This window comes from Megachile rotundata, chromosome 14, assembly GCF_050947335.1.
Source record: "Megachile rotundata isolate GNS110a chromosome 14, iyMegRotu1, whole genome shotgun sequence".
Classification (NCBI taxonomy): domain Eukaryota; kingdom Metazoa; phylum Arthropoda; class Insecta; order Hymenoptera; family Megachilidae; genus Megachile; species Megachile rotundata.
In genome coordinates this window covers 14,405,721-14,429,746 of record NC_134996.1, presented here as the reverse complement: position 1 = coordinate 14,429,746, position 24,026 = coordinate 14,405,721, and the positions used below count along the sequence as shown (strand labels likewise).

Genomic DNA, 24,026 nt, shown 5'->3' with positions numbered 1-24,026 from the left:
GTAAGAGTCTTCTTCTTCTACGTCGCTATTTCTCCTAAAAAATGTACAATACTCATTAGCCCAAGATAAAATACAAAAGGCAATTAAAATTCATAGAAATCATTTAAAGAAATTAAATGTTTCTAATTGGAATCTTGTATCCAGAGTACTTAAAGCATCTTCAGTGTTCACCCTAACAATTTTCCGCCAATTAGAACGCGGACTGGGATGATACCTCAATTACACTACACCCTATACGAATCCAGATGGAGGCGTTAGTCCGTGAAATTCGGTAATCTTGAAACTCGATAGCTCGTAATTCGGTAAAGGTACCTTCTACTCTGACCTGTTCCTAACAGATTCTTAATTTATTGTAACATAGCTTTAAAGCTCTACATGAAAATAGGTTATTCAAGCATTAAAAATTATATACGTTTCCATTTTTTTAGAACACTCTGTTATAATAAAATACAAAAAACGAGGTTCGTTTGAACATTGTAACAATTGCTATAGTGTCGACACACGTTTACAAGGCGTATAACATTAATTGGGTATTAAGGGTGCGAACGACGGTAGTCGTCAGGAGCCACCTGCTACCGTAGAACATTTACTGGAGGGGCGAGAAGAATTGATATATTGCACCCAAGGGAAAGTGAGGCCAGTTTCGATGGGTGCAAGTACCGTGCCATCCCTAATCCTCTCCCATCTCGTTAACTAAAATTCGTAAGAGACATCTCGGTTTTATTGTCGATTAAATTATTCCGCTCGATGTGAATCCAATCCGCACTAACATTGCAATTAACAATTTCAATAAATAATGCTAAATTTTCAACTTTAAATCTTCAAATTTAGCGTATAGACTAGCAAGAAATTGATGAAACGAAATTAGAAATTGAGAAATTAAATTTGCAGCAAATTTGAAAGTTCGGAAATTAAAGTTAGAAATGATAAGTATAATACAGCAAGTAGAGAATTCGTATGAGGTGGCTTCCTCGACCGAAGCATATGGGTTGGATTAGCGATGGAGATTTTAGAAGAGTAAACGCAGACAGACTGCCGCGATTCTAATAATCCGCAAACGTCGTTTATCATGTCGAAACGGATTCGCCCTTACAACATAGCCACTCCTACTTGAGGGTGCGATTACCTCGAATCTTCGCCAAACATATTCCCTGCATGTTTATTAATATCAAATGGGGCGTGTTACGACACATAAGGACAGTAAGGACAAAAAAAATATCAACAGAGGGACAATCTATTTCAATATCAAATAATAAATATACAAATTTATGTTGTATTTACAATATGTTGCAACTATTTCTGCTGTTTCCCATATTTCAACTTATTCTTCAACTTCTTTGGATTTATTCCGTACATCTTTAATCTCTCTGGATTCAAGGAAATAATATCGCCATTGGTACTCTCATTACTCTTAGTACCTTTCTTCTTTGTTTTATCAACCATCTTTTTCTTTTTCTTCGAAATCTTCTCTTTTATTTTTTGTTTATTCGAATTCTTGGTATTGAAATCAATAGGTTTTTTATTAACGTCTTCACCTTTTTCTTTATGTGATTTATTTTTAGGAGAGCTTGTAGACTTTTCAAGATTATTAATTTTATGTTTTTTCTTTAATGGCTGTTCAGACTGTTCTTCAGGTTGCTTTCGCTTCTCTGCTTTTGGGCTTTCTGTCACTTTCTCCTGTTTAATATCTGCATTGTGTTTAATCTTTTTCTTACTTTCATTAACTTCTTCATTATTTACAGTCACAGTTTCAGTAGTTATTGCATTATTTTCAGTTTCCTGTTTCTTCTTCTTCTTTCTTCGACGCTTCTTTGTTTCTGTAGGTTCGACAGTATTCTGGTTTTTCACAGTTTCTTCTTTGTTTGTCTCTTCTTCGTCCTCAGGGTTGCTAAAAAAAATATTAAAAATAAAATTAACAAACAGTCAACCTGAAAACGAAAGGAGGTGGTTTTCATTCATCATTTTCTTAATTTCTTACGTATATAAACTTCTAAGTATTTTCTTCTTTAGTGCCTCATTTGTAGCCTTCTGTTTATACATCTGAACATCGTTTAATTCCGCATGTTCTGGCTTGTATTGTAATGCTTTCTTCAATGAACACCATTTATTTAATTCCTTATCATCGGCTGTTAATATCTAGCAAAGAAGTTAACATTTGTAAAATCTAGTACGAAAAAGTGTCTTGAAAAGAACATTAGAACTTACCTCTTCAACACTTAAGCCATAATCATTTGGTACTACTTTCCTATATTTAAATCTACACGGTATATCACCGATCATATCTTCATAATCTAAGGAATAATACTTGTCAAAGTATTCTTCATATGATTGATATACTTTCGGATCAAATTTAGGCTTTTCTTTAGCTATAAGTTCAGCAAATTTGGACTTCCGCCTACGTTTTCTTTTCTTTGTACCTTCTACCTCTTCCTTGATATTTTTGGATGGATCGTAATCGGCATCCATCTGAAATCATGTCAGTGATATGAATGGGTAAATTCCTAGATTCCTATATCCCTAGTATTGATAAATTAAATACGTTGAAATCTGGATCTTCGCAATGCGGTTGTTCATATCCTTCTTCGTCATAATACTCTGTATTAGGGTCATAATTATCCCACGTATCTTCGATTTCCAGTTCTTCATCTATCTCTGGAAATTCAGGTTTAACATCTTCTTCTTGTACAGCATAATAATCGTCGTTGAAGATCTGTGTCATTTTTCGGTCATACTCATTGGGATCGAAATCACCCTCCAAATCCATGTCATTGAACTGTATATCATCATTTCCTGTAATTTTGTTAAGAACATAAATATTAATTCTCATTATAAACTAGACCTAAATTAAATATAAGTTTATTTGCCTGTGATCTCCTTTAATTTCTCTATTTTTTCTTCAATTTCTTTTCTTTTCAATGCTTTTAACTGCTTTAGCTCTTCCTTCTTTCTTAATTTTTCTTCTTCCTTCCTCTTTTTTACTTCTACTCTCTTTTGTGCTCGACGAGTATCCTTCCTTCGTAAAGAATTTTCTAGAGTACGAGGATACCGTTTGATAAATTCCTGATCAGGTTCCTCAAATCTAAAATTATATTTGTGCTCAAATTCTTCTTGCTTGTCAATGTTCTTTTCGTCTTCTGATAAATTTTCATCGCTGTCGTGAACTACGTGTGCGTCGTCTATATTTGCGCCAGTATATTCGTTGTCCAAATATTTATTGTTAAGTATATAATCTCTTAAAAATTTTTCGTTTGAATCTAAATTGGGATTGGACCAAAAATCGCGTAATGGCTTAAGCACCTCCTGTTCAGTTTCATTTATGGCAGTTTCTTGTCCTTTCAACCACTCCTTGTAATCTGCCTCTTCCTAAGGAATAAGAATGAAATATCTATTTCATGATAATGATTTGAAGAAAATTAAAGTTTCTTACTTTTTCCTTTTCACTCTCAGATTTAGATTTTGGTTTCAATAAGTCTGCATCATCTTCATCATCATGCAATGCATTCCTGAAACTTTCTTTCAGCTGTCTTTGTTCTTGCACATACGTTATTTTATTACTATCTTCTTTATTCTTTTTCAGTGTATCTTCATCTTCACTATCACTAAATTTCCCTTCACGTTCTACAATAATTTTACGCTCATAGTCTCTCAAAAAGACTGCCTTTTTTTTCTTTATTTTTTGTTTCTTCTGGTTACTATATGATTCTTGTACTTTATTAGTATCATCAAAAAATGTTACATCTTGATTATAAATTTTTGGATCCTTGTTTTTTAAGTAAGCTAATGTTTTATAAAAATCTTTATCAAATTGCTGGGTCAACTCCTATGACAATAAAAATTCTTAAATTAGAACTTGAAACTTAGTTAAGTATAGAAAGTTATATTTACATTTTCCTCTTCTTCTTCTTCTTCTTCTGATGAACTCTCTGTACCAGAGTTTTCATCTGATGATGCACTTCCACTAATGTTTCCATATTTTGTTTTTACTAAAATAGAATTGCTTCTACTTATCACATTAAATTACTAATAACTAAATATACTCACATTTATTGAGTTCTTCTTTCTGCCGCCAATTATTATAATTTTTAGCATAGTCTGTATTGATATTCAATTCTTTATCCGAATCGGAATTATCACCGTTAAATAAAGTAGGCATGGTATCAAGAAATCATTTAACTATTTAACAATTAGATTGTATATTATAGTAGTTCTTAAGTTTGCAAAAATTGCAACAATTATAATAATAACATAGTCGCAAAATATAATTTTTTGTACACTACAAATTACAAATAAAATATTGTTTGTTCCTTGTACAATGTTATACAGTGATACAATGAAATGTGGAGGTTATATTGTAGAAATAGGTTATGTTGGAAAAAGAAAACATGTGTCTTGCTGTCGTGACTGCTGCGTTGCCATCATCAAATTTATTAAATGTTTTTATGTAATTACTAGATCTATGTATCATTTATTAATAAATGCAATAAAATATATACATGTAACTTCTTAAATTAGTTTTATTTGAAAAATATTATACATAAAACGTTATACGTTAAACGTTTCTTTTATACTTTGTACGCAGGTGCTCTCCAAGGTACACAAGTGATTATTTACAGGTATATATATATATATATAAATTATTTGTATGTTTATCAGTTAGTACAGGCTAAAATAGAATATTCCCATTTTATTGTGTATGTATACAAAATACAAGTGGAATATTGGACTGATATTACAAACACATAAAGGTAGCAAAAGCTGTAAAATATGGATAGAAGAATTGTGTCCTGATTTATTGTGTATTAATCAAGACACAAATACAAGCAGTGTATTTTATCAAAAATGTTATAAATGAAACACATTATTTTCAGTCTTTGAATTAGGTAATCATGTCACATATTTGCAAACTTGTTCATAGGGTACTTTCCTAACAATGGTATCACCCTCCTTAAGTTTTACATCAATGCTATAATGTTCTATGTGAACTGTATGCACTACACCTTTCATACCCTTATATTTTCCCCAAAGAATTACAACATCTTTTCCAAGAGCAGGTATTACAGTTTCTAAATATTCTTGATCTATTTTTATAACATGATTTTCAACTTCTTCAGGTGATTTTAGCTTTACTTTCCCCACAAATTTGGAATTTTCAACAGATTGAACTACTCCTTTAGCTTTATAATATCTTTCTCCAAGAGTCTTTGTGATTACTTTCACCATCAAATTTTCTCTCAACCATCCTTCTTTATTGTTATCATCCTGATCATATTTATGTTTATGCTTTTCAACCTTCTTACCTATACTTTCTTCATCTTCAATTAACTCCTGTTTTATATTAGAAACAGGCATTGTCTCACTACTAGTGGAACACTTATTTGTAACTTTTTCTTGTTTCACAGTGTTGAGAAGTAATTTTGGTTTCTTGTTTATTTTCAGTTCAAGAACCAAAGGAGTATCATTTTCAGGACGTTGCAATGGCTCTTTAAAAGTCTCATTTGGTACACTGGTTTCTTGTTGACCCTTTTCTACTTGTTTCTCTATGAACTCCATCATCCTCTCTTCATCATCTTTATCCATCTTCTGTTTCTTTGCTTTCTTCTCTTGAGCTGCTAATGTTTCTGGATCCCTATCTATGTATGTTACATACCAGCCTAAAAACCAAAATATAATTTTAATGAATTATAACATGTAACATGCTGTTACTTGTAAAAACTAAGAATATATAAATTACCCTTTTCTGTTTCATCAACAACACATTGCCCAGTACGTCCAAGCCATTTAACAAACCCAGTTAAAGTTACCCAAATTGTAGCATTCATATGCACATGTCCTCTATCCGAGATATATTCTTGATAAACACGATTTGCAGGTACACGTCTGGTACCAAATTGTCTTTTCAGTAAATTTAAGTAACCCGAAGAAAATTCTCTTGAAAACTGATCCATATAACGAGACGCATTGTCAGCAAATAACAATAACTGACGATGATGAGATTCTGACATAGTATGACACTTGAATCCATTTTCGTCTCTGCACTGTTTTTGACACATCTGACAGTACCATCTTAATTTTTGCAAACCCTTTGCTTTAATTTTATTTGCAATGTATTTCGGTGTTCCTACTTCGTGTTTACCCATATTTTAAATCACTTTTGAATAAAGATCAATGAATAAATGTATTCAATTCGTTGATCAATTTATGCACAACTTTTATGTATGTTTAGGTTATAGCAGTGACTACGCAGTCACCGAGTTATAGGTCATACATTGTTGGTTACCACCATTAGAACATTCATCTGTTCCTTTGACAAATTATTACCATTTAATACTGTATAATGATTCGTATTATGAAACACTCGTATTTTGCACGAAGAAGAAATATTCATTGGAAAGATGTTCAATACATTCTGGATAACATTTCCTTATACTATTAGAGACATCTATATTGAAAATTCGAGAAGCTTAGTAGTACAGGCGCTAGTGGACACTAGTGTCGAAAACCCAGAGAGATAAATTTTCAAATTTAAAAGTGCCTCTGTTTATATGAAAAAGAAATGTACAAATAATTGAGCGAGCGAGCCGAAGGCGAGCGAAGCTCTTATACTTGACTTTGCAACTTGTTTGTCCGCGTTTTTCTTTTGCATCACTCAACCAATCCTCGTCAAATTTTGCATGCACATGCGTATGTACATCCAGATGGACATAGAAAAAAAAAAATTTTAATCGAACTTGCCACGAACGAATAATCACCGAAAAAACTGATCCTAAAAAGTGAGGGTCCAAACACGCATATAACGAAAATAAAAAAATGAATATTTTGGCACTTTGACGACGTAGTATGGTTCCTGAGGCATTTAGAAACAAATTTCTATTAGGGTTTGATGCGTTTTGATGCCTAATAAAGCCAGAAAATCAATTTTTGTCGAATTCGGTCCAAAACGGTACAGGTGGCGCCATCTAGCGGCGAGCGGCGGAACTACGAAAAACTAAAATTTCGATTTTCTCGAAAACTAGGCACTTTTCCGAAATTCTGAGATATACAAATTTTTCCTTGTCGCCTACGGAATCGAACGAATCTAATTATAGCCCGCTAGGACAATTATTAAAGAAAATAGAAAAATAGCCCATTTCATGGACTAAAAATTTGCCGTCCATCTAGCGGCGAAAGTTGGAACTACAAAAATAGAAAATCTCGATTTTCTCGAAAACTAGGGACTTTTCTGAAATTCTGAGATATACAAATTTTTCCTTGTCGCCTACGGAATCGAACGAATCTAATTATAGCCCGCTAGGACCATTATTAAAGAAAATAGAAAAATAGCCCATTTCATGGACTAAAAAATTGGCGTCCATCTAGCGGCGAAAGTTGGAACTACAAAAATAGAAAATCTCGATTTTCTCGAAAACTAAGGACTTTTTTGAAATTCTGAGATATACAAATTGTTCCTTGTCGCCTACGGAATCGAACGAATCTAATTATAGCCCGCTAGGACCATTATTAAAGAAAATAAAAAAAATGTCATTTTATGGAGAAAATTTGTGGCGCCATCTAGCTGCGAAATTGCGAACTAAAATGAAAAAACGTATGTCCGAACACGCAGTAAAGGGGTCAAATAAAAATAGATTTTCTGGGCTTAATAGGCAAAAAAATGAATAACTTATTCAACAAAAATTGCTTTAAAATGTCTAAAGAAGCATACTACGTCGTCAAAATTGCGAAATATTACTTTATATGTTTTTCCTTAACGCGTGTTTGGACATACGTTTTTTCATTTTAGTTCGCAGTTCCGCCGCTAGATGGCGCCACAAATTTTCTCCATAAAATGACATTTTTTCGATTTTCTTTAATAATTGTCCTAGCGGGCTATAATTAGATTCGTACGATTCCGTAGGCGACAAGGAACAATTTGTATATCTCAGAATTTCAAAAAAGTCCTTAGTTTTCGAGAAAATCGAGATTTTCTATTTTTGTAGTTCCAACTTTCGCCGCTAGATGGACGGCAATTTTTTAGTCCATGAAATGGGCTATTTTTCTATTTTCCTTAATAATTGTCCTAGCAAGCTATAATTAAATTCGTTCGATTCCGTAGGCGATAAGGAACAATTTGTATATCTCAGAATTTCGAAAAGGTCCTTAGTTTTCGAGAAAATCGAGATTTTCTATTTTTGTAGTTCCAACTTTCACCGCTAGATGGACGCCAATTTTTTAGTCCATGAAATGGGCTATTTTTCTATTTTCCTTAATACTTGTCCTAGCAGGCTATAATTACATTCGTTCGATTCCGTAGGCGACAAGGAACAATTTGTATATCTCAGAATTTCGGAGAAGTCCCTAGTTTTCGAGAAAATCGAGATTTTAGGTTTTCGTAGTTCCGCCGCTCGCCGCTAGATGGCGCCACCTGTACCGTTTTGGACCGAATTCGACAAAAATTGATTTCCTAGCTTTATTAGGCATCAAAACGCATCAAACCCTAATAGAAATTTGTTTCTAAATGCCTCAGGAACCATACTACGTCGTCAAAGTGCCGAAATATTCATTTTTTTTATTTTCCTTATATGCGTGTTCGGACCCTCGCTTTTTAGGATCAATTTTTTCGGTGATTATTCGTTCGTGGCAAGTCCGATTTAAATTTTTTTTTTCTATGTCCATCTGGATGTACATACGCATGTGCATGCAAAATTTGACGAGGATTGGTTGAGTGGTGCAAAAGAAAAACGCGGACAAACAAGTTGCAAAGTCAAGTATAAGATCATCGCTCAATAATTTAATTATTCTTCGAATTTCCATCACATAAAGTAAACAATAGCTTATTTATGAAATTAAATTTGATAGTCCGAAAAAGGATTACAATTTCTATAATAGTAACATTAATGAATTTAAAAGGAAAGGATGTATATTGTATTAGAATCAAATTATGGAGAATACTTCTATTATATCTATAGAGACTAATCGATCAGTCAAATCAGACACTTTCTAACATCTTCGCAGGAACGTGTAAATCCAATCGATCATTAAGTAATCAAACACTCGTAGTTGCACGTAATCTACTGTTACTTCGCTCCTGGTACTACGCCACTCGGTTAGATTTCATATTGCACTTTGGCAATATACCAGACGTTATATACCATACGAGTCTACACACGCAAACGTTTCCGAGAATGCACGCATGCAAATATCGTGCATCTTATAAGGTCAATAGTAAGCTATTACCGAACAATTTCAACACCCGAAATAACAGAAACTTTGACGCTTTTGTACAATTATCTATTTACTGTCTATTCCTAAAGTCTATATACAATGTTACATATATTTAAATTGTGCATAGAAGTACACGTGCTTGCATTTGAAATTATACATCGTATATCCGAAGGCCGAATATAGAGGATCTATTTCGAACTAGCGCGAACTTGAACTTAACGATACGACGTAATCTTGATCGTGGAGGCGCACTATTCAGGAAATTAGTAATTATAGGAGATAAGATACATGTTCTACATGAATATCTGTTCCAGAACTATACAGATATTCGTACATAGAAATTATGTAATACGGTTATTAACCTTTCCTCTAGAAGAAATAATCATGTGTATCAAATACTTTTATGTCATGAAACAGACTCTCTGTTTCTGAATTATAAAATGCTGATTACAACAATTGACCGTGTCCACACATTAGTTAATAATAATTACTAACATAACTTTAACGACACGCAAAATTTATCATTACAAAATTGATTCTTTCTATGCATTCATAGCATCCACCACGGTAGTCAGAGAATTAATTACAGTTCGATAGTTTAACTCGCAGAACGCCTTTCGAACAAGATGTGCAATTTTAGGGTTTCCTAAGGTGTACGTTTTACTTTCTCGAGTTCATGGCTCGTTATGCATATACCTATCCAGAACCTGGTGGGATGGTAGCTCGTGCGCGGCGCGATGAACCGACTAGACTCGGCCAAAAGCTGCTGGAATTATTAACTCCTGTCAGTCTAGTCAGCTCGATGCACCAACGAGCACTTAACTGCCTCTTTCACTTGTTAATATTCTTTGAGAACTTTGATCGATTGACTTCTTACAGATCTAACTCTAAAGACAATTTCTTTGCCTTCGCAAACATATCTTTCTCAGCTCTACGAGTTCGACCCTCGTGACAAAATGGAAATATGTACAATGTTTCATAATTTCTAACATTCTGTAATATTCTATAGCATTCTATTTACGTGACATTTATTGACTTTCATTGAAGAGTCGAGTAAAGCATTAGTCGATTAAACTTTTTGTGTTACGTGTGATATAAGGGTTGAACAGCTCGTACGTAGCAATTCTTCGTGTTAATTTATCAAAATGAAGATATACAATATGTGTGAGAAATTTGTATGATTCTGTTAACTGTCGATTATAAGATGGACATTCTGAATATTTTGGATCGGTTCACGACTTTAACATTGGAGAAATTTGAGATTGTATAATTTGAAGTAGTGTAATGGCTGAGGATACACCTGTCGACATGGAAGAACTTGAAGAGGCGGAGGAGAGTAACAATTCGTGTTCGACGATCACTTCTGTGCGTGGCAAGAGACACTGCACGGAAATGCGAGCCGAAAAGCCTGTCTACCTCCGACAGAAAGGTATCGATTTCTAGATTCAAATATAATTGCTTAATTAACACGTAGCTCTTTTGAGCTGCAATTTATTTATGATTTGGAAATTTTCGTACCTTTAAATTCTTTAATTCCCTAATCTTTAAATGCCTCAATTCTTAAATTCGTAATCTAATCTTGTGCATACTGAGACTTTTAACTCTGAATAACTTGAGTTTTACAAATTATTTAGGAATATTGGTTCGGTGAACGAGATCGATGATAAGCGAAGAAGAGATCCGAATCGGGATAAATTAAACCGAGTTATATCGGCAGGTGTAATCGGCGAATGCAGATGCCTGTTCCGACACAAATTTGTAATTCGATAGACTCGATTACACGCGAACACGCGATTCGACCGACTTTGAAGTATTTTCGAGACGTACACAGATGAAGAACCCTAACCGTTATCTGATTCCTGTGCGCGAAACGAATAGCTACGTTATTCACCGTTATCATGAGTTTAGAGTTCAAGCTAAACTGATAAAAACATATAAAAATAGCAGTCTAAAAATGAATCACTCTATTTTCTAAAGTAGCATACTGAATACAATAGTGATCATTGATTACACATGCATAATATGATCTAATAAGTATTTAAAACGTACTGAGTCATTTGAAAGTACATACATATACAAGAAACAAATTGCAGACAATACAATTTGCGACGCAAAAATTCTTATTTCTGAAAGTTATTCGTTTCGAATAGAGTTCACAGGCAGGCACCAAATCTATTATGTTCGCGGACGAAAGAAAAAAAAACCCATGCAAGGGAGAATGTGTTAAGCGAGAACCGATTTACACGTACGTATCTCAGCAAGGTTTGCGTGTCACGCGAGGCAGTTTTCGCGAAACGGATACACATATAATACATCGGTAAATGATACACGCGTGTGCAAACACAATAAAATAGTAAATGAAAAGACGGACATTTTACGGTGCTGAAAACGGCATTTTCAATTTTTTATCTCGCTCCACTTAGAAAATTGCGGAAATAAATTTTACGTTTGCTGCACCGACTGATTGCCAAACAATTGCATAAAAATCGGATTCTTATTCTTTGGAATCTTCTTGTTACATTTACCGTATACTTAAGTGTAATACTGTTACTACTACTATTACTTATAATCGCTAATCTTTCAATTTGGAGTCCTGTTATTGACATTACTACTATTTTTAGTATTATACATACGGAAGATTTGTTCGATGACAACGTTAAATGCTATAATGCATGACTACATCATATCCTATCACTTATACTTTTGATTGGAAGAAACTGCAGGTACAGTGCAGAGCTGGAGAAAAGTTATTTGCACCAGTTGACTTTTACATGAATGATCGTTTTGACGAATGCACGAGTTCTATTTTTAGATTTATATTGAAGAGTTCTACAAATAACCAAGGTATCCAACTGACTACATCCAGCTCCACACAGTACTTGCAGCTACCTCTGTATCAGCGATCATTCATGAATATCGTTCGATTGCATTGCGTGGGTCGAGACACGTGCCACGAGAAGACAGATAGACAGACGTTATTAGGGCATGTCTGTCGTTCACCTGAGTGTCTTTGGACATCCGAATTGACGCGTTTCGTGCGGCTTGAAGTTTCACGGATTTCTCGAGATATCAAGCTAGATAAGCGTATATAAAGGGACCTGAAATCCTACACGGATTCCAATTGATATTTGATAGCTTGGTGCGCTGGGGTGCCAGTGTGCATTGGGTGACAATCGTTAGAACTCCCTTGTGTCCCGTGTCCATGCTTCGTTCCACTTCCTGTGCAAGACTTTTGCTTCGAAACTTACTCAAATACCTGAAGATCCTGTGATTCTATCGTGTATGAAGATAATTTTTTCATTCTTGGACGAGATTCGTGATGCTGCTGTCTGCTAGAGCCGCTAGGTGTGCAGCTCTTATGGGAGAGCCTGATCAACTCTATCCAGGTGGAGAACAGGAAGAGTACATTATCGAGGATAGATGATATTCCTGTTTCCCTGTTTCAGAGAAGATTATATATCCGAGGAATACCAGGACTTTGGCCAAGACGGTGGTCATCGGTGGTAAACCGATTGATGAGGAGACGTGCATGGTAATTTCTTCTGATTCTTCACGTCCTGTGAAAGATAAAAATGCATTAAAACGCAGGTCACAAAATTTAGAAAAGAGTCATAATCGTAGATATATCTATTTCCAGGCTTTAAGAACTCTAGTTTTCGGGAGTTCCGCTAGTCCACCTCGACCAGAATGGGCAAGAACCGGATTGACCTTACGACCTTACGGTCAAACTCTAGCTTTTGGACTACGAGCACCTAGAAATACAACCAGGGGTCTCGTCACTGCTGTCCAAGCTATTATGCTCAAGCATTTTCTGTTCAAATGCAACAAACAAGATGCTCGTACCAATCCAGAGAGGTACTTTTGAAGTTACAAATCTCTTAGTTTTCATTCTAAAGCAAATAATTTTCGAATGACACTGTCAACGTACAGCCTGCTAAAGCCCTCATACGACAGACAAATCGATGTTCTGACATCAGCGATAGCAGAAATCATTTGGCGATGCGCCGGAGGGTTTGTTGTACAAAATACTGGTTGTTCGCCAAATCAAGGTGTTACTGGAAACACAAACGCTGCCAGAGCCATAATTACTTTGCCCCAGGAGACACCCTATGTACAACACACTGTGCAATACTTTCAGGATGGTCTGACAGAGACTGTACGTGTACAAATTGAAACTTACAAGTTGTGATTATACCATTATTAATATTTAATTAAAGACGACAATTAATTTGCTTTTAGCTGCACTTATTCGAGCTTGATTCCCTGGAGGATCTTGAAATATTTATCAAACGATATTTATATTTGGTAAGTTAATACATCTTACTATGTTAAATGTATCTACATCAATTTATTGGTTCAGTTCCAAGATGAGGGTGGCCCTGGAGCACAGTTACTGTTATACAGTGCTCTGCTTTCAAGAGGACTTTCAAAGTAAATATAATAAATACTTTTATATCATCAGATCTTGTCAAACTTTATATGTTCGAAAAATGATCATTTGATATTTGATAGAATTCGAGCTGATCTTGAAGACCCAAAAGCCTCGATATTAAGTGGTTGTCCCGAAGAAGGTCCCACCACCATTGTAATCCTCTCCTTAACCGGTCGTGCTTCGCCTCATCTGCATAATGGAGTATTGCACGTAGGGGATGAAGACACATACGTGAGTAATTTTCTTGTTTACTACTTCGCAACCTAGTCAATCGCTTTTTTTTGTTTCAAGGCTGTGCCTCAATGGGGAGTTCTCGTGAGAAGCGAAATAGGATTCCTCGTTCACGAGGGTGACGGGCAAATCAGTAAACAACCTGGTTCTCGTCTCAAGACCCCCAGTCTACCCATTTGGGTCACATTGTGTCATGGTCATCATGGTGTACTGTTCAATACGAACCGGGAGTTATTGAGGAACTATCATGCTGAACGACGGTATAATTACCCTTATTGTAATCTCTCTTCTTTATTTTAAATATTTCTACTTGTAATGTCATAAACTTTTGTTCAAGATTTGAGGTCCAATATTTCACCTGCGGAGGTAGCCACGCCACCCTAACTGTGGATACCAGATCAAATTCAGGGAATGACTTAGAATTTGAGGGTCCTAGCAAAGAATGCGCAGATATGGCTGCGACTCCATTGGAGAAGCTCATTCGTTCTAAGTAAGTAGTCATTTATATAATTTCAGAATAATAATATTTAACCAAATGATCAATAATCACGGGTAAACCTTATACTTACAAGTAATTAAAAATAAATATCTCTTCGCAATTATTTTACAGGTGGCAAGATGCTTGTATACAATGGAACGGAACTCCCTTGATGTGATTGCACCTTTGTCTTCTGTGTCCCTACAAAATTACACGTTAAAGTAACTTTAAAGTAACACAGATACTGAAGTAACTTTGTGTTGTACTTGTTTAAACTCTGTAGCATCGTGTCTTTGTAAACATTTGTGTAAAGATTAAATATTGTAATAGAAGCTTACGTGAAAGTTACTCTCTTCTTGAAAAATTCGATAAAAAGTGATGCGAGTGTTTTATGTTTTCGACAAACATTCTTGAACACGCGATCGCGTGAAACAAGTTTTCAAACGTGTAGATAATTAATCGCACCTTAACGAGTTTCCGACACTACCTGAAATTAAAACGAGAAATCCTGTTCAGTGAATAAACCGTTAAAGCGTGCAGTAAAAAGAATGCAACAATTTTAGTAACATTCATGTACTCCACTTTAATAACAATCAGTTCTAATAAATAGAAAAGTAGAACTAGTTTACCGATCACAAACCTGAGTAATCTAAATACCAAAAGTTCCAAAACTCTAGCAACGTTCATTTACCAAGACTCATTTGCAGTTCTCTGAACCATCAAAACTTACATTTTCACAAACGAACGGTCTTGAATCTCCTCCACACGAACAATCACCAATTAGAGAACAATAGACTATTTCGGTCGTTCTCGACCAGAGGATTTCGTCTTAGACCATATCGGAAGAAAAAGGGTAAGGCATGAGTGCAGTTGCATGTGCGGACACACACGTACCCGTCGAATTTCCTGCCAACGAAAGTAAACACCTGTTCGAAGCAGGGCCAGGAAGGCTCTCGGTTGGTCGTCTGTTCCCCCTTCCTAACAATGGAGAACTCGACTTCCCGAGTGCCGGTCTACCGAGCTCTTTACTCGCTCGAGTTTCATAGTAGCGAGTTCTGCTATTCGACAGGTATATTCTACGGGTCTCTTCATTAATCTCTTCGTAACGATACCTTTTCAAGGTACAGACAACAAAGCCGATCGTCGAAAAAGTGTTCTCTTTGGTACAATTTTAAACGGTAGTTCCATTAAACGTCGGGGGTGAATAAGGTTCGAGGAACTCGACAGCGTTTGGTGTTGCTGAAGATGTTCCGTAATGAAATGTTTTGAAGAGTTGATAACCAACAGTGATAAGAATTATTATAGTTGAAGTGCGATCCGGTTTATAGATAATTGGTGAGTAGTGATGATGGATTGATGAGAAATTCCTTCGTTCAAGAGGCAACAACCAACTGGGAGCTTGAGTGCTGAAGAGTGAAACAGTTCTGCTAGCGATTCTGATCATCTAGTACGATTCTTGTGGTGAGTATGGACTCTGGAACAATGTGCAGAGATGACTGAAGCGTGCGAGATATACAACTGATATTTCATAGAATAGTTTTTAAAGTTCGTTGAACTGTACAGTTTAGATTCGTTGAAGAACACGTTTCTTATAGGAGTGTTGCATCGAACGATGAAACTTTGGAAAATACAATTCTTTAGTATATAATTAAATAGACAGAATGATATTTAAAATAATTCCCATAAAGAATCTATGCAATCAGACTACATCCGAAAAAGCATTAACATTTTCTATTTAATGGATCCCATCAAAGGCAATAAGAGTTGTTTCCGTGTCCGTACTTTCTTCACTTTCGTGAAAGCACACGTTGAATCGAAGCGCGGAGGGACGAAATGATTCATCAGGCCCGTTTCTTCTGTATAACCACCACTGAATTGATGGCGTCGCGAATCGTGGCCAGGAGGGAGACTTTTACGCCGGTTGCCCATGGCAGTGCGTTTCAGTTTACGGTCTGTGAATTTGAGGAGTATCGTGGCCCACATAGTCGTCGTATCCGGCTCGTGCATCTCGTATAAATCATTTGGACCTGCTTGGAATCTTTTTCCCGCCAGATTCGCGAATTATTTCCGCTTACTTTCGCGGCTTTTACCGCCCCATACTACCTTAGCACTGATTAGTATTTCTTAGTACCAAAGACAAACCCTGCAAAAAATACGTAAAGCTTAAGGTTCAATAACAATTACATAAGTGTCATTTTATGATACTTTTATGAAATTATGCTATAAGTTATATATTTCGAAATCAGTCATTTATACCACCTTAATATATTATACCTTAAAAAAGTAAAGTAAATTAAAAAACATTTTTCTTTGCATTGTCTGAAGAAATCACGATTCTCAAGCAGACACTTTTTGTGCACTGTCAGCCTACTTTTCCTTTTGTACTTCAATTCGTATTGCCCTTCTTCGGTTTCAAACATGTAAGATCGGCAAACTATCGCTCTCGCCACCCCCACTTATAGCCCTGATGTCGTTCCAGGTACCTAAGTTTCACGTAATAAAGTAGTTTCTTCGCATGCTTTCTAACCACGCGTTATGTTCACTCATTACTGACATACACGCTCGTTTTTCGTCGAAGAACTCGCTAATCAAATATCGATCGAACAAATGTTTACGCTCGCTGCTTGTCGAAGGCCTTAAGTTTTCATGCCACTCTCGGAAAACCCTACGATTGACTATAATAGTCTATAAAGACTGTAATCGTCTACGATATAAATCATCCAAATGAATGACTTGAAACAGTTTTTAAATTATGAAAGATTTTAGAAACTTGAGTTTATCGCACGAACGTCAAAGAATTTAGAAAGCTCATTTCCTTGCTTGACTGTTGCAAAACTTGCAATATGTGTGAATCTATTGAACCAGCGATCAAACCTGAACATGTTGAAAACTTAAAGCATTGAGATATTTATAACTACATTGTTACAGAGAGACTAGCAGAGACAATATCAAAATATCAAAGCCAAACTTTTTTCAAAAATAAATGTACATAAGAGTCTCTGTCCTTAGCTAAGAGAAATCTAAGTTGAATCAGAACCTACAATAATAGCTAATTGTTTACTATTATTTCAACCTCAAGTTCATCATCAATTTGCAGATGCATCGGCCGGTGCTCGAACCGGTGAAGGATGTCCTTGGATCGCCATGAGACAGAACATTCTGAAGATCCTGTCCATCCTCTGTTGCACGGTGCATTTGTACACTGGACAATGTGGGTATTCAAAAGCTTTCTCACGCACCTGCTGCCCGCTTCTCCTCTCCTATGCCCACCTTTCGTCCCTTCTGTTCCACAATTCGTCCTGCTGCCCCTTCTTTCAACTGTGCTCGCGACCTTAATCGCCCCTTCTTCCGCTTCATCACACGGTTGATCGCGTGTGAACGGTTGCGCGGAAGAATTGTGGTCGCGAAGACACCAGGTAGATCGTAATCCGTGTACGAAATGGATATCTCGTCGGCTATGTTCCGTTTCCCTTCGATGACTCTAGCGACACTTCCAGTTGCAGATAACGATCGGGTATCTTAGAAAGTTGCCTCATTGCGAAAATCGCAATGGCCCGCTCTGATGACCTCCCTTCCCTGTCACTGGACATTTGTGAAAACTGCTGTCCAATTTACGTGCTTGATAATTGGGCCGTAATAAATAGACTCGAGAACAGGTGCAATAATACTTTCCAAGTTTCGTTTTGTGACTTCAACGTAATTAATGTCATTTCTCGAGTAGACTGGAATTAGCGATTAGAGAATGTTGTAAAGTATATGGACAATTAAAAAAAGATTATAGATATAGACTCACTCTAGGTAAAATTGCTAGTTACGCCAATGCCATTAAGATTTACAAAATTAGTCGTAAAATGAAGTGAAGCGCGATTAATGATTACATAATTCTTTGATGCGGCATTCTAAAGATTATCTAAAACAGAAACAGAGATAATTAATTTAAATTATAGAATCATGGTATACTTGTGTACATAACAAATCCTTACATCGTCATGGAATTGCGTGTATAACTGTTAATCACGTGACTCCCACGCGAATCTGCGATCTCTTTAGTATTCTTATAAAGGATGATTTGTTTTACTACTAAATCAGCATTTCTAATTTGCATGACAATTAGTCGTTATCTCGACATGCAGGAAGCGCCTCTGTTGTTAAGATAAACGAGCATTTACTTTTTCCTTGATCGTGTGAATCAGCGTCGTTGATCTTTGTTTTGTCCACTGTTCAATTGAGCGAAGGAGATCGCTAATAAATTGTTGAGACAAATAACTCGTTCCACTTTATCACCCTAGTCATTGAAGCATAACAACATTATTACAATAAGATTCATTCCTAATCTATGAAGTAGAAATTGTTGATACTAACTAGCATCGTTTATAATAGATACAAAGTCGATAAAAAATTCTAATACTTTCAGCCTCAGTTATTATCTTTGACCAGTCATTATTAATTTTGCAAGATGGACATTATTCGAATCAGATAGGCGCATAAATTCTCGAAGGGAATTTATAGTGTAATTTTCTTCTGGAAAAGTCTTCGAAGTAAGGGGGGAAAAAGGTTACGAAAGGCACAGCCGGAACGTTGCATCGTCGATATACCGTGAGTTGGCAGCAGACGGAACTGCGCTCCAAGGGAGCGCACACGTCTAACCCTCGTGCACGCGTTCCTGTTAAATGACGTCTGCGTATGCACGTTTGATACCCACACACATCCGTATATGTACTAAAATCATAGGAATACATGTAATAATGAAATATATGAAGCATTTGATGATGTATACATGATACAAAAATAGAAAGAAAACGCTGCGTAAGGTCCCCTATGATCTTATCTAATCGCGCATGCGTAGTTTCTCGCAAATCGACATTGCACGCAATATTTTGAAAATCTTGGCAAAGAGAAATAAGAACCCTATTACATCGTTCTCTTTCTACTGTTATAAAACTATATACATAGCTAAGTAAAAAAGCATTGCAAAATTACTTTGTTATACAAGAAAGATCACACATAGTACAGTTAAATTGCGCAAAATAACGGATAACAGAGGCTTCAGTGCACAGTAAAGTAGAGTCAACGATCGCTTAACACCGCCTGCCATCCTGTTATGAACGCTTGTCACGATTACTCTTAATTCATGATCACACAGCGTTTAAATTACTTCTTATCGTCTACTAAATTAAAGATCACATAGAATGTCGACTAATTGCTCAGAGAACATTGCTTTTATCAAGTTTTTCCGTAAATAAATACAGCTGACAATGACAGCTTACACTGCCTCGCGCGTGATAGTCACGTGACTAGTTTCGTTCGAAACAACTTAGCCGCTAACATTAAAATCTGAGTAAGACTATCGTCAAGTCTTAATCAGTACATAGTTATCTTTAGTTTATACTACATTAAACGCAAATTAATTAAAGTGCTAGTTCTAAAAATTAATTTTCTGTAAATCGTATAGTTAGCACAGTTTATAAATATGTCTATAAAAATATTCGAAAATAGCCATAGTTAATGAGCGAAGGAATATGCAGACAGGAAGATGAGACGGCCAACCGGTTCATGATAAACACCGGAAAACCAAAAACCGCACGATTGTCGTGAACATAATACCCATTTCGGTATCAATGGAACACGATCAGTCGTTATTCCAGGAAGCTAAAGAAACAGAACCTTCGAACATTGTGTAACGTATCCTTAAACTTGAACAATCAAACGGCATGTCCTTTCGGTTTTTAAAATATCGTCCATTTTGTATTCCTTCATTCTACCTAATTAATATTGTTAAATATTTGTAGTTCATTCTACAAATGGTTAATTATGATTAGTTTCATTAAAATTGTATTATTTAAATATAGTGATTCGTGACGTACGATGCTTCCTGGAGAACGGTGCCACTGCCGCGCATCTCTTCGTCAACGAAGATTTGCCGGTCGGTGACACTGTGGGTGTCCTGGGAGTACTGGGTGATCCTGGACCGCAAGGAGATATCGAGCTCAGGCTGCAGGAACACGACAGCCCTGTAGCGTTTTCAGCATTTTCAAAAAACTTGACTTTAGTCAGACCTCTTGATAAAGAAGGCGTTGATGGACCTGCCAGCGTTTATGTGAACGTAATCTGCGAAAGGAAACATACATTAGATCCCGTAAGTTTAACACATCATATAAAGAATGCATTACATTGTTCGCTCATGATCTTCAATTTACTTAACATACCAATTCCTTAAATTTACTTCAAGGGTTTCGTGATACCAGTCAATATTCGCGTGACAGACGCAAATGATAATGCACCTCAGTTCGTGAACGCTCCCTATGTACTGAATATTTCAGAGGTGAGAATGAACCGTTTAGCGAACTTCACATAGACTAAGCTATTCTTGTCAATGTATTCGGTTACTGATGAAGATTGTGCCAATGTAGGTCACGGTAGTTGGTACAAGAGTTCTCCAAGGAGTACGTGCTGTAGATGCCGATCAACCAGGACCTTTTTCGACTGTACAGTATGCTGTTCTACCAGGTCCACATTCGGTAATTTTTCTCCCTTTTCCTACACGAAAAATTAATTCATTACATTTACAAAATATTCTAAAGATTTTTATAAGTATTCTAATTGCTATTTAGGACTATTTCGTGTTCGTGAACGCTTTGGAGGGAACCCTCGTGCTGAGAAAACCGCTGGACTATGAATTTCTTTCAAATTTCTCTGTTGACATCCGTGCACAGGTACCATCTTCATTCTAATCATTTAAAAATGTTGAAGAGGTTCTGTTATTTTCAGAAAATTATTTTTCAGGATCAAGGCAACCCTCCTAAATCATCAACGACCACGCTTTATGTGAACGTCATTGACGCGGATGACCAAAATCCTGCCTTTGAAACGGACCAATATAAAATTGTCATACCTAGGCATATAAAATCGGTAAGATTGGATACTTTATCATTATGAGGTGTTAGATTTCAAGTTTAACTCGCTCTTGTAGAGAAGAATACTGAAGGTTGAGCCAGCTCCCATAAAAGCTGCGGATCAGGATGCCGGGATCAATGCTCCAGTCAAATACACAATTCAAGGTGGAATCCTGCCATTTCTTACACTAAATCCTGAAACAGCCGAGGTCACGATAACACGGCCATTATATGAACATGAGTTGCTATCTCCAGCAACAATTGTTGTTAAGGTAAGAAATGTGGTATTGATATAACTCCTTCAGTCGTTTATTTAATAATGAAATCTGATTTTCAGGCTACGCAAATAGACAATCCAGACAAATACGCTCTGTCTACCATAGTTGTTTCTCGTGAGAGCGAATGGAACGTAGAACCTACTGCTGGTGGAAGATTACCTGTGAAGTTTATAAAACGAGATCACCAAACGAACATTCCAGAGAACACTCCTCCAGGAAGTGTTCTATTAACAACTGCAGTAAATAAAGTAGATTCTGTAAGTTTCATGTGAATTGTATTGTGTTATATGTAAAACTTTATTGATTATTTGTTCTCTTCGTAGAACTTGCGGTTTTGGCTTGAAGGAGCAGTAGAAGATTTGGAGAGGTTCTCCATCACTAATTCTGGAGAACTGATTTTAAAAGGGACTTTAGATTATGAGAGAAGGATACAGCACAGCTTCTTAGTTCGAGTCACCGATGGTCATCATGTATGTTTACTAAACCATAAAAAATTTTAAATTAATTACGACATAACTTCAGTGTTCCATAATAGAATATTTCAATCAAGTATTATAAAATATTTTAGAACGATACTTCACGGGTCAACGTCTCGGTGGAAGACGTAAATGAATGGGAACCCCGATTTCGTCATCCCAGATATGAATTTCACGCTGCAACCTTGAGAGAGGGATCTATTGTCGGTGAGCCTACTTTCTCCTTCAGAATTGTCTTCGTCTCTTTATCAATTAATAATACCGATACATTCCTTAGGAAAACTGGAAGCAGCCGATGGCGACAGAGACGATAAAGTCAGTCTTTCTCTCAGGGGTCCTGATGCAAGGTATCAAGATTATATCATTTAAATCCTTCAGCCATGATAGAACTTTAAATGTGCAATTGCAACAGGTCTTTCGAAATACGCGACAATGGAGAACTGATTCTCAGATCAGCAGCGACTATCAATGGTTCCTTGGCTCGATTAGTGGCTGTGGCCTCCGATTCGGGCCGTCCTCCCAGGTACATCGATAGAAAACGCTTAAATTTAGTGAACAAAACCTGTTGCCAGTTATAACGCGTGACTGTTTCAATATTCTGTTTTAAAGATCAAGTATGATCCCGGTGATCGTGCATATACCGAGCAGTGGCTCGGTGCCAATCGCTGCTAGAGCTGCACCTGCTTGGTTGGGCAGCAGCGTCCTTCTGGTAGCCGTTTTCGGTGCAGTCTTGGGACTCCTCGGTGTTATTATACTCGTCTTGATTCTGTACATATATAAACAGTGAGTAACATTATAGCTCACGCATTCTACGTTCGATTGAATTTCTTACAATTTTTACCGTACATGTTTAGTAAAAGACCAAAGACCAGTGGCTCTGTGAGTTCTGTAGGCACCGGTTACCGTGAAAAATCACCGGTTCCTTCGGCTCTGAGTCCTACTCCTCAAGTTCTTGGGGCGAACATGCTACAGGACAGTCTAGATATACCGCGAAGAGGACACCGCAACGAGACCGTCCAAAGCATCGACGAGCACGACGAGGCCGATGCTGGTGACGATCCAGAGGATGACAATCACGTTGATCAGGAAATCGTTGACGACAGCAACAACGGTGAAATTCAGGAGACAACCGACAGAAATGATGTTGAGAATCCAGTTTTTGGAGCAAGGAACTATAATGCCACCGTTAAAAGTAATTTGATGAGCGATGGATCTTTGTAAATGATTCATTGCGTATATTTCATTTATTATTTATGTAAATTAGGTTTAACCTCGGCTAGACAAATGCCTCTTTACGCGAGACACAAGGTTGCTCCAGCTCCAACTCCTCCGGGATTATCGGCAACAACCAACATCCCAAACATCGGTGGTCTTGTCCAGAATATGAATGATTTGAGCGCAAAGACTAACGTAAACGTTAGTTCAAGAGAATCTTCCAGTTATTCTGTCGATCTTCCAGATTCTTTAGTACCTGCCTGGCCCGCCTGTTCCGTTTCACAAAGAGTGAAGAAATTGTCCTGGGACGACGACGACAGGGTATCTTCCTCGTTGCTCACCTATAAATTCATAAATCTAAATTACTAATAATTAAATCTTTTCAGACAGTGGACAGCGTCGAAGTAGCGGCTGAAACGAAGAGCAGAAATAGCCAAATCGGAAACGAACGACTCAATCTCACCGTCTACTTTTAATCGCGACCAAAATTGAAAGACTGATAGCATGACTGTTCAATGTTACTGCCTGTGAAACCATAGTAGAACGTTTCAATGAACGATTGTTACGTTGCGTTACATCATTGCCAGATACCGACCAAATTTATTGTAAACACGAATGTACATACAAAGTGTATAGGTAATTATACTAGTTGCCGACGATTTGCATTGGACAATTGAGAATCTGATGCAAATTCCTCGTCACAATAGTTGTTCCATTAAAGAAATGCAAAGTATGATGCTTTGTTCCCTTCGATTTACATTACAATGCTAATCTACTGGCTGTATCAGTGATTCATTTTTTGGTGTGCCACGTAATTGACGAAAA

At 36.6% G+C, this 24,026-nt stretch overlaps 4 protein-coding genes and 1 long non-coding RNA gene across 9 annotated transcripts; 2 read left to right on the top strand and 3 right to left on the bottom strand.

Moving 5' to 3' along the window:
* Window positions 1-1,216: 1,216 nt before the first annotated feature.
* Window positions 1,217-4,459, bottom strand: LOC100879213 (protein KRI1 homolog). The gene is made up of 8 exons (XM_012296289.2): window positions 4,042-4,459; window positions 3,886-3,983; window positions 3,428-3,820; window positions 2,865-3,363; window positions 2,540-2,790; window positions 2,206-2,466; window positions 1,979-2,136; window positions 1,217-1,888 (listed from the first exon to the last, which is right to left on the bottom strand). Exons 1-8 carry the CDS (start codon window positions 4,151-4,153, stop codon window positions 1,294-1,296), a joined length of 2,367 nt encoding a protein of 788 aa, XP_012151679.2. The 5' UTR covers window positions 4,154-4,459; the 3' UTR covers window positions 1,217-1,293.
* Window positions 4,460-4,669: 210 nt separating this feature from the next.
* kin17 (kin17 DNA and RNA binding protein) lies at window positions 4,670-6,445 on the bottom strand. The gene is made up of 2 exons (XM_003699994.3): window positions 5,732-6,445; window positions 4,670-5,651 (listed from the first exon to the last, which is right to left on the bottom strand). Exons 1-2 carry the CDS (start codon window positions 6,135-6,137, stop codon window positions 4,885-4,887), a joined length of 1,173 nt encoding a protein of 390 aa, XP_003700042.2. The 5' UTR covers window positions 6,138-6,445; the 3' UTR covers window positions 4,670-4,884.
* Window positions 6,446-8,737: 2,292 nt separating this feature from the next.
* Window positions 8,738-20,678, bottom strand: LOC105663938 (uncharacterized). 3 transcript variants are annotated; one of them, XR_013040481.1, is made up of 13 exons: window positions 20,546-20,678; window positions 20,204-20,447; window positions 19,320-20,134; window positions 18,702-19,058; window positions 18,323-18,624; window positions 18,133-18,249; window positions 17,413-18,061; window positions 16,614-16,822; window positions 16,122-16,482; window positions 15,070-15,813; window positions 14,678-14,826; window positions 14,431-14,540; window positions 8,738-12,755 (listed from the first exon to the last, which is right to left on the bottom strand). It is a non-coding gene; the product is annotated as an uncharacterized LOC105663938 (long non-coding RNA). The 3 variants fall into 3 exon arrangements; XR_001097313.2 differs by lacking the exon at window positions 16,614-16,822; XR_013040480.1 differs by lacking the exon at window positions 19,320-20,134 and having other exon boundaries at window positions 16,614-18,061.
* Window positions 10,483-14,671, top strand: LOC100878912 (inactive ubiquitin carboxyl-terminal hydrolase MINDY-4B). Of its 3 annotated transcripts, XM_012296225.2 has the most exons (11): window positions 10,491-10,627; window positions 12,511-12,584; window positions 12,645-12,730; window positions 12,836-13,053; window positions 13,129-13,354; window positions 13,438-13,503; window positions 13,559-13,629; window positions 13,711-13,861; window positions 13,922-14,121; window positions 14,199-14,351; window positions 14,472-14,671. In XM_012296225.2, the coding sequence occupies exons 2-11, from the start codon at window positions 12,518-12,520 to the stop codon at window positions 14,515-14,517; spliced, it is 1,284 nt and encodes a 427-aa protein (XP_012151615.1). In that variant the 5' UTR covers window positions 10,491-10,627; window positions 12,511-12,517; the 3' UTR covers window positions 14,518-14,671. The 3 variants fall into 3 exon arrangements, with proteins under 3 accessions (XP_003700041.2, XP_012151615.1, XP_012151625.1); XM_003699993.3 differs by lacking the exon at window positions 12,511-12,584 and having other exon boundaries at window positions 10,483-10,627; XM_012296235.2 differs by lacking the exons at window positions 10,491-10,627; window positions 12,511-12,584 and adding an exon at window positions 11,319-11,443.
* Window positions 17,443-23,934, top strand: Cad96Cb (protocadherin Fat 4-like Cad96Ca). The gene is made up of 16 exons (XM_012296260.2): window positions 17,443-17,550; window positions 20,189-20,475; window positions 20,569-20,661; window positions 20,750-20,857; window positions 20,951-21,052; window positions 21,123-21,248; window positions 21,310-21,504; window positions 21,570-21,767; window positions 21,834-21,980; window positions 22,079-22,193; window positions 22,264-22,333; window positions 22,399-22,509; window positions 22,596-22,769; window positions 22,841-23,178; window positions 23,251-23,522; window positions 23,588-23,934. The coding sequence occupies exons 1-16, from the start codon at window positions 17,484-17,486 to the stop codon at window positions 23,675-23,677; spliced, it is 2,493 nt and encodes an 830-aa protein (XP_012151650.1). The 5' UTR covers window positions 17,443-17,483; the 3' UTR covers window positions 23,678-23,934.
* Window positions 23,935-24,026: the final 92 nt, after the last annotated feature.

Coding starts and splice junctions, on each gene's coding strand:
- LOC100878912 (XM_003699993.3), top strand. CDS start 10,483: ATGGCTGAGGATACACCTGTCGACATGGAAGAACTTGAAGAGGCGGAG. Junction 13,862..13,921: donor TAGGGGATGAAGACACATAC/GTGAGTAATTTT, acceptor TTTTGTTTCAAG/GCTGTGCCTCAATGGGGAGT. Junction 14,122..14,198: donor AACTATCATGCTGAACGACG/GTATAATTACCC, acceptor CTTTTGTTCAAG/ATTTGAGGTCCAATATTTCA.
- kin17 (XM_003699994.3), bottom strand. CDS start 6,137: ATGGGTAAACACGAAGTAGGAACACCGAAATACATTGCAAATAAAATT. Junction 5,652..5,731: donor TGTTGATGAAACAGAAAAGG/GTAATTTATATA, acceptor TTTGGTTTTTAG/GCTGGTATGTAACATACATA.
- LOC100879213 (XM_012296289.2), bottom strand. CDS start 4,153: ATGCCTACTTTATTTAACGGTGATAATTCCGATTCGGATAAAGAATTG. Junction 3,364..3,427: donor CTGAGAGTGAAAAGGAAAAA/GTAAGAAACTTT, acceptor CTTATTCCTTAG/GAAGAGGCAGATTACAAGGA. Junction 2,137..2,205: donor ATGGCTTAAGTGTTGAAGAG/GTAAGTTCTAAT, acceptor CTTCTTTGCTAG/ATATTAACAGCCGATGATAA.
- Cad96Cb (XM_012296260.2), top strand. CDS start 17,484: ATGAGACAGAACATTCTGAAGATCCTGTCCATCCTCTGTTGCACGGTG. Junction 21,249..21,309: donor TACCTAGGCATATAAAATCG/GTAAGATTGGAT, acceptor TCGCTCTTGTAG/AGAAGAATACTGAAGGTTGA. Junction 21,981..22,078: donor GAGTCACCGATGGTCATCAT/GTATGTTTACTA, acceptor AAAATATTTTAG/AACGATACTTCACGGGTCAA.